Here is a 7,666-nt window from a genome sequence, read left to right as displayed (position 1 = left end):
GTACTAAGGCCTGCAATTTTCAAAGTTAAACTAAAACCCAAACGGTTCGTTTTGTATAGGAGCCCAATCGATTTCTATTTATCAGCCTCTCGGATATTTAGATTAGTGAGAACCTTAGAATGATTGGCACTGTGCAATGGATTGGCAAAAATCAAGCCAAGTGATGAAAAAAATCTAGGTCAATTTTTTATTAGTACCTATATTATACATAAATTATGAATTTAATCTATGTATTCTAATGTAGTCAATTTTAGTCTTGTATTATGATTTAAACAATGTAGAGATAATATGATTAAATTACAAAGACTTAAAAATGATCAAAGTGGAGAAGAAAAGTTAATTGTACAACTTACAAAGCCTTTTTTTTAATGACTATTGTTTTCATGATGGAAATTTCAAAATTTTGAAGACGGCATAGATAATAAATGATTAAATTAGAGTATATAGATTAAATCTAAAATTTGTAAATACTACAATGAATAATACAATAATTTAACCAAATATCTAACGTCCAATTCCAAAGTGCTCAAAGGTCGTATCCAATGAAAATGCAGAACATAGAAAGAAGACATTGTGGATAAAATGAACCCAACAAACCAAAACGAGTGGTTACCATTTTTGGTCGACAAGATTTTTAGATTATTTACATCATAAGCCCAAAATCTCTTCTGTTCCCGACCAGTTTGAGAGCTTTGAGAAGAGAGAGTTTAATGGCTGCGGCAATCACAAATTTCTTAACTAAGCCACCACGCACCGATCTTCATTTCATCCCAAAAGCCACTTGTCCTAGCTCCCATGGTTCCTTTCTACCACCTTTTGTTTCAAAGCCGAGACCATTTTCAACAAAATCACTCGAAAGAAGCAAACCCCCACGATTCATCACCAAGGCTACGGCTGCACCAGGGACAAGGAAAGCTCCGAGCGACGAGAGGGTAAAGCAGGTCCACAGCGTAGAAGAGTTCGATGAAGCTCTTAAATCGGCTAAAAACAAGCTTGTGGTGGTCGAATTCGCGGCCAGCCACAGTTACCACAGCAGCAAGATATACCCATTCATGGTGGAACTCAGTCGGACCTGCAACGACGTTGAATTTATCCTGGTGATGGGCGACGAATCGGACAAGACGAGAGAGCTTTGCATAAGAGAAGAAATAAAGAAAGTGCCACACTTCAGCTTCTACAAAAGCATGGAGAAAATCCACGAAGAGGAAGGGATTGGTCCGGACCAGCTGATGGGTGACGTGTTGTACTACGGTGACAGTCATTCGGCGGTGGTTCAGCTACACTGTCGGGAGGACGTGGAGAAGCTGATCGAAGATCACAAGGTGGACCACAAGCTGATAGTTCTTGACGTGGGACTCAAGCATTGTGGGCCGTGCGTGAAGGTGTATCCGACGGTGATAAAGCTGTCGAGGCAGATGGATTCAGTGGTTTTCGCGAGGATGAACGGTGATGAGAACGACAGTTGCATGCAGTTCCTGAAGGACATGGACGTAGTGGAGGTTCCCACGTTTTTGTTCATTAGAGATGGTGAGATTTGTGGAAGGTACGTGGGGTCTGGGAAAGGAGAACTTATTGGTGAGATTTTGAGATACCAAGGGGTTCGTGTTACTTATTAAGATTGATAACTCTAAACCTATATATATGTCATCCTCATTGATGTTGAAATTTATGAATTTTCACTAGTGTAAAACCGCAATTTTACTTTAATCATAACTCATCATCATTAAATATTTACTTTCCCGCTTAACCAAACACAGAAGAAAATTAGATATTCTCGTATAAGATTTATTCGAATTCCAATAACATAGCAATTGATAAACATAGTTTAATTAAATTCATATCCATTCTCTTTTCTATTATTGTACCGTTTTCATTGAGAGGGACAAGGCTCCTCACCCGTATTTCCACCATAAATGAACTTGATGTTGGTAAAATATACTCTTGTAAAACAATATATTAGAGTCAATTACTAAATTATAAATCATATAAAATAAGATAAATAAAAGAATTTATTGTATAGTATAATTTATTGTATTAAAAATAAGGTTTGAGAGTCCCTTTGCTCTTGGAGTAAACTCAATTCATCAATTTTGTCTCTGTCATTTTTTTATTAATTTAGTCTTCGAAGTTATTTAGGGTATTTATCTTATCCCTCAGAGTTCGTTTTAACTAAGTGTCCGTTACTCTTTTAAGTTTATCAACACCAATAATTTTCAAATTAATCAATATTATAAATGTGGCTTAATGATAGCGTGACATGTATTGAAAAAAATAAATAATAAAATATTTACTAAATACAACGGTTAGAAAAAATCTCTAAAAATTTGACCTAATCTCTTAATCTTAATAAAATAAATAATAAATTTTGAAATTTTGTTCTAATCATTGTGTTTAATAAAATATTTTAACTTAATCACTTAATCCATAGACAATGCCTTACACTTCTTTAGTCAAAACGGTCAACGGACTTCAAGAGCTAAGATGAATATCCTATACAACTTCAAGGATTAAATTGATGAAAAAATGATACGGGCTTATTACAGGAACAACAGTAACCTTTAAGCGTAAAAATAATTTCATCAAAATTGATGTAATTATAAAAGTGAGTGTTGCGTTCCAAAATCACCAATCTTTCAAATTATGTACATTCTAGATAAAAAGAATAAAACTCGAATAACATTTTTTGACTTTTTGAAGAAAAAGAAAATTGAGAAAGAAACACCAGAAAAAAAAGGAGATAATAATGGAGAAACAAACGATTCTACTGTGCAAACAAATAAAGAGGGAGTACAATTTATAGGAAAAATTGATGGAGCAAAAAGTCCAAACAAAATAGGGCGGTAAAAATCACTCTCTTATCAAGATTAATTACAATTTATAACGTTACAAGGGTCATTTTATAACAATTTAATAAATTCAGTAATTATTTTGTAACATTTGAAAGTTTAATGGTCAAAACAATATTTTGACATAGTTCGATGACATCTAATGAAATTTATCATATTTTTTTCATGTCTTCTTTATGTTGGACAAGCCTGTGTCCAACACCACAGATATATAAACTTAAACCAACTCGAGTCTTTTTTCTTAGCAATTCAAGTCTTAACAATAGGTTTGAATGACAAAATATCGACCTGAAAATAATGTTCTAGGAAAATCTTATGGCTTTCTCAAAATAAATAATACTTAAATATCTAAAATAATCACAGGGCATGAAACTTGAATGAAACATATCTTGTGCATTGCAGTAGTTAGTAAAGAAGCCATTCACCAAGACTGAGCTCCGGGATGAGGCAGTGCAGCAAATTCAAGTTCTTTTATTGGCTGGGCTTGTTGCATTCAAGCTTCACGACTGTAGAATGCATCAAGTGTCTTCGCAGGTATACGATGGAGAAGTTCACGAGGAAAGATACGAAGCAGGGTCCATGCTAGATCAAGTGACTGGAAGATGTTGCGAGTATCGTATGCACCTTGTGTGACGAACTTCCTCTCGAATTTGTCCAGGAACTCCAGATAAAGCTGTACCATTGACAATAAGGATAAAATCAAAATGCAACTCTCAACACAGAACTCTATGTTTGATATAGCTTGTCCATGCATAACGTTGACTTCCCATCCAAAAACACACGTGCATGCAAAATCGAGAGAGAGAGAAGCAAACCAGATCCTCAGAAGAAAGTGCTTCCTCTCCAACCACGGCTTTCATTGCTTGAACATCTTTTCCAATAGCGTAATTTGCATAGAGCTGAAACCAAGAATAGCAGGGTTTCAGTATGAATATTAATAATACTAATACTTATGCTAGAAGGACCCTTGTTAACCTGGTTGGACACATCAGCGTGATCTTTACGAGTCATCCCCTCTCCAATAGCACTCTGAAACATACACAACAGAAAAAATGCTTAGCACAAACTCCTAATTTATGCAGTTTCTTGCTTCTCATGCAAGATGAAATGATTACTAGTATTAGTCATACCTTCATTAATCGAGAAAGTGAAGGGAGTACATTAATTGGTGGGTATATCTGTTCAGAAAATAAATAATAATAAGATAAAGAAAATACACATCTTCAAACTTAGACACTGGCATTTCATATGGAAATGAAAACCATTAGGCAACTTAGAACTTATTTGGTATGCTCGATTTCTTATCAATTCAATACCGCTGACAATGTTATTCGAACAACAATTTTTCAGTAATGTCAAAACTGCATATGCTACTGTAGATTTTAAAACTACACACTCGATTAACAATAATGAATATCATTTCAGTCACCTGTCTATTGTAGAGCTGTCTATCAATGTAAATCTGTCCTTCAGTAATATAACCAGTAAGATCAGGTGTAGGGTGGGTAATATCTGGTTAACAGAAAATAACCAACCAAATATTATATCAGATACCCAATAAAACTAAAAAGAATACTGTATTGTGCCAATATGCCTCTTACCATCATTAGGCATGGTCAAAATAGGAATCTGGGTGATGGAGCCTTTTCTTCCTTCTATACGCCCCGCTCGTTCATAAATTGTGGCCAGATCAGTATACATATAACCAGGATATCCACGCCTTCCAGGGACTTCTTCACGAGCGGCAGACACCTAGAGGCAGAGGCACATACAGAGCATGATGAATGATGCAAGTCTAGCATTGGTGGTATACAATGCATTCTAACGGAGCATCAATGGATTAGTTTGTCAGATTTAAGGAATTCTAAATCCCTATCAAGTGGATTACATTCACTTTCCAGCTCCATAAGAAAAAAACCTACAGAAGATCTTAAGAAAACAAAATTGCCTTCAACTTCTGTGTTAAAACTATAGAGACATTCAAAAAGCACAAACAGAACTCTGTCAATAAGCAATAACTTGAGAACGAAATTGTGTGCCATATGTATCCTCCCAACTAAACAGTTACAAAGCATATGTACCTCACGAAGAGCATCAGCATAAGAACTCATATCTGTCAATATAACCAGAACATGTTTCCCACATTCATAAGCCAAATACTCCGCAGTTGTGAGGGCAATTCGAGGTGTGATGATTCGTTCAATTGTGGGGTCGTTTGCCTGTAAACACATCAAACAGAGCAGTTCAAGAGGGGGGAGGGGGGAATGTCATCTTCATGGGAAAAGGAATTCAAAATGGCATGAATATATAACTTGAATCAATTTACTGAATAAGAAAAATGCAGGGAGAATTAGATCAATTAACGGAAATTACCAGGTTCAAGAAAAGGGTCACTCTCTCCATAGATCCATTTTCCTCGAAATCCCTCTTAAAAAATTGAGCCGTCTCCATATTCACCCCCATAGCAGCAAACACGATGGCAAAATTGTCTTCTTCTTGGTGATCCTAAAAGTTCAATCCACAGAATGGGATGATCACAAATTTGAGAGTGGAATAAAAGAAACTAGCAGGCATCTAGCTTCAAAAAAAATGTGTATTGGTTCCTTTATGCACCAAAAACAAAAATTATTGTCATCCAAGAAAAAACCATGAACATCTGTAGACATACATCAAGGAGATTATCAGACTTTTCCAATCGTTTTACGAGGCCCGCCTGACGACAGATTTGAGCAGCTATCTCATTATGAGGAAGACCAGCAGCAGAGAAAAGAGGAATTTTCTGTCCACGAGCAATGGAGTTCATGACATCAATTGTTGATATCCCAGTCTGAATCATCTCTTCAGGGTAAGTCCTCTCACTAGGATTGATAGAACTCCCTGAGAAAGACAAGGGACAGATTTTAACATCAGTAACATAAACTTACTCATCTGTTAACTACTAGAATACCAAAGTTTGCTGAATACAATTACCAGAAATATCTAGATATGCCTCAGGCAAAATAGGAGGGCCATTATCAATGGGTTTTCCAGAGCCGTTAAAGATGCGACCTAGCATATCCGATGAGACAGGCGTTTTCAAAACCTGTAAAACATACATTAGAAGCGGTACAACAGTCAAAATCCGGAAGAAAATGACTAAACTGGCAACCTTAACTTTTGCAAAAGTTTTAAAATCGCAAACAATAATGATTCAATATGTCAATCATGGATGATTAAAAAAATCCCTATTTTAGAAAGCTCAGCCTCGTTCATTTCTTAACTATAATATTTCTATGAGAGAGCTCCAAGCAAATATATTAGTCACAAAAGGAAAAACAAAAAGGTTTAGCATCTAAAAACACAGTCATAAGTTCAACTCATAACTAACATTTCAAAATAGAACACTTAGGTTTGAAAGATCCCATGAAGGTAACAATTCTATCTACCATCCCAGATTTACAAGCCATGATAGAATGAAACCTACAGCACCAAAGAGTTGCAGACTTATTACCTCTCCTGTAAATTGCACTGTTGTGTATTTGTTATCAATTCCAGAAGTTCCTTCAAAAACCTGTAAATGGAGGGGGGAGAAAGGATAAATGCTGCAGTCAAAACCAACTCAGACTCGATTCACACCAAATGCTCCCAAAATTTGTATCTAATGGTAATGATATAATTAGATTCCGTAAATGATATATAGAAATTTCTATCACTATGTTATTCTACTACTCTTTTATTGATCCACAAAACAGCAATCAAATCTTGAGATCTCTCATCCTATAAAATATGCTAGGACAAATACCTGCACAACTGCTTTCTCTCCATCAACTTCCAAAACTTGACCTCGTCGAGTTGTTCCATCACCTAAACGAATATTGACAATCTCCTGAAACTTCGGACCCTGAAACATATAAAAAAATTATGCATTATATAATCAAACAACTAGCTATTAACACTAAAGGCAAACTATTAAGATATGAAGGAGCAAACCTACCTTAACTTTGTCAAGAATGACCAATGGTCCAGCAACACCAGACACGGTTCTATACTCTGCAAACCAACAACCTCGATTTAATCTTTTAGATAATCCTCACATCAACAAAATAACAATAAATTCTCACCAAAGCATCCCTTAGCCTCAGATCATATCAACGAAAAAACAGAAAGTAGGTGCTTAATTAAAAAATTAAAGAATTAATTGTCCACCTTATGCTCAAGAGTGCGTTAATACATCGAACCATTGAAGACATATTTCATGAATTTAAACGTATTACGTAACCAACAGACTAAAAGATTAAAAACAGAACCATTCCAGCATCATAATTTTTTATTTGATAATAGATCGAAAAAAATCGAGATTAGGCAATGATCAAAATCCAGATTTAAGGCAATGAATGTAAAATGAATAAGTTACCCATTCCGATCTCCAGATTTCCCTCCTCCGTGTCAACGAAATTCTTTTCCGCGCCCATCTTCAAGTTCAAAGCTGATTATAAATTAACAGACGTAAATAAGAAGAAGAATAAACAACCAGAAACTTATATCACTATTCACTACACTGAATCGGACAGTCTTTTAAGCAGATCAAAAGAAACTATAAAATTCGAAATCGCTGTTTCAGATCCAAACACGTCACCGTCGTTTTGGGGTGGCTAGTGCTTGAATCGAAATCAGCAAAGGGTTGACAGCAGTACATTCTTACCTCGATTATATTCTGGAAAAAGCTAATGAGAGAAATTCATCCAAAATGAGAAGCTATATCAGATTTGAGTTGGACAGCTCCACCGCGCAAATGATAAGAAACTGTGAATGTGTGATATGAAAATAAATGGAGAATTTAA

General features: G+C 35.5%; 2 protein-coding genes across 2 annotated transcripts; one reads left to right on the top strand and one right to left on the bottom strand.

Moving 5' to 3' along the window:
- Window positions 1–582: 582 nt before the first annotated feature.
- LOC120197859 (thioredoxin-like protein CDSP32, chloroplastic) lies at window positions 583–1,621 on the top strand. The gene is given in 2 exon segments (XM_039199253.1): window positions 583–637; window positions 640–1,621. Coding segments are annotated over 2 exon segments (1,032 nt in total). The 3' UTR covers window positions 1,617–1,621.
- A 1,442-nt stretch (window positions 1,622–3,063) lies between these two features.
- Window positions 3,064–7,666, bottom strand: LOC120198587 (V-type proton ATPase subunit B2-like). Its single transcript, XM_039199897.1, has 15 exons — window positions 7,528–7,666; window positions 7,240–7,311; window positions 6,820–6,875; window positions 6,628–6,726; window positions 6,337–6,396; window positions 5,817–5,928; window positions 5,515–5,723; window positions 5,220–5,351; window positions 4,928–5,065; window positions 4,448–4,598; window positions 4,276–4,358; window positions 3,977–4,024; window positions 3,822–3,875; window positions 3,662–3,745; window positions 3,064–3,519 (listed from the first exon to the last, which is right to left on the bottom strand). Exons 2-15 carry the CDS (start codon window positions 7,295–7,297, stop codon window positions 3,340–3,342), a joined length of 1,464 nt encoding a protein of 487 aa, XP_039055828.1. The 5' UTR covers window positions 7,298–7,311; window positions 7,528–7,666; the 3' UTR covers window positions 3,064–3,339.

Source organism: Hibiscus syriacus, unplaced genomic scaffold (genome assembly GCF_006381635.1).
Source record: "Hibiscus syriacus cultivar Baekdansim isolate YM2019G1 unplaced genomic scaffold, ASM638163v2 tig00117056_pilon, whole genome shotgun sequence".
NCBI classification, from domain to species: Eukaryota; Viridiplantae; Streptophyta; class Magnoliopsida; order Malvales; family Malvaceae; genus Hibiscus; species Hibiscus syriacus.
The sequence above is the reverse complement of the archived record's forward strand: the minus strand, read 5'-3'. Positions and strand labels throughout refer to the sequence as shown.

Coding starts and splice junctions, on each gene's coding strand:
- LOC120198587 (XM_039199897.1), bottom strand. CDS start 7,297: ATGGGCGCGGAAAAGAATTTCGTTGACACGGAGGAGGGAAATCTGGAG. Junction 4,359..4,447: donor TTTGACCATGCCTAATGATG/GTAAGAGGCATA, acceptor TCTGTTAACCAG/ATATTACCCACCCTACACCT. Junction 3,876..3,976: donor CACTTTCTCGATTAATGAAG/GTATGACTAATA, acceptor TGTATGTTTCAG/AGTGCTATTGGAGAGGGGAT.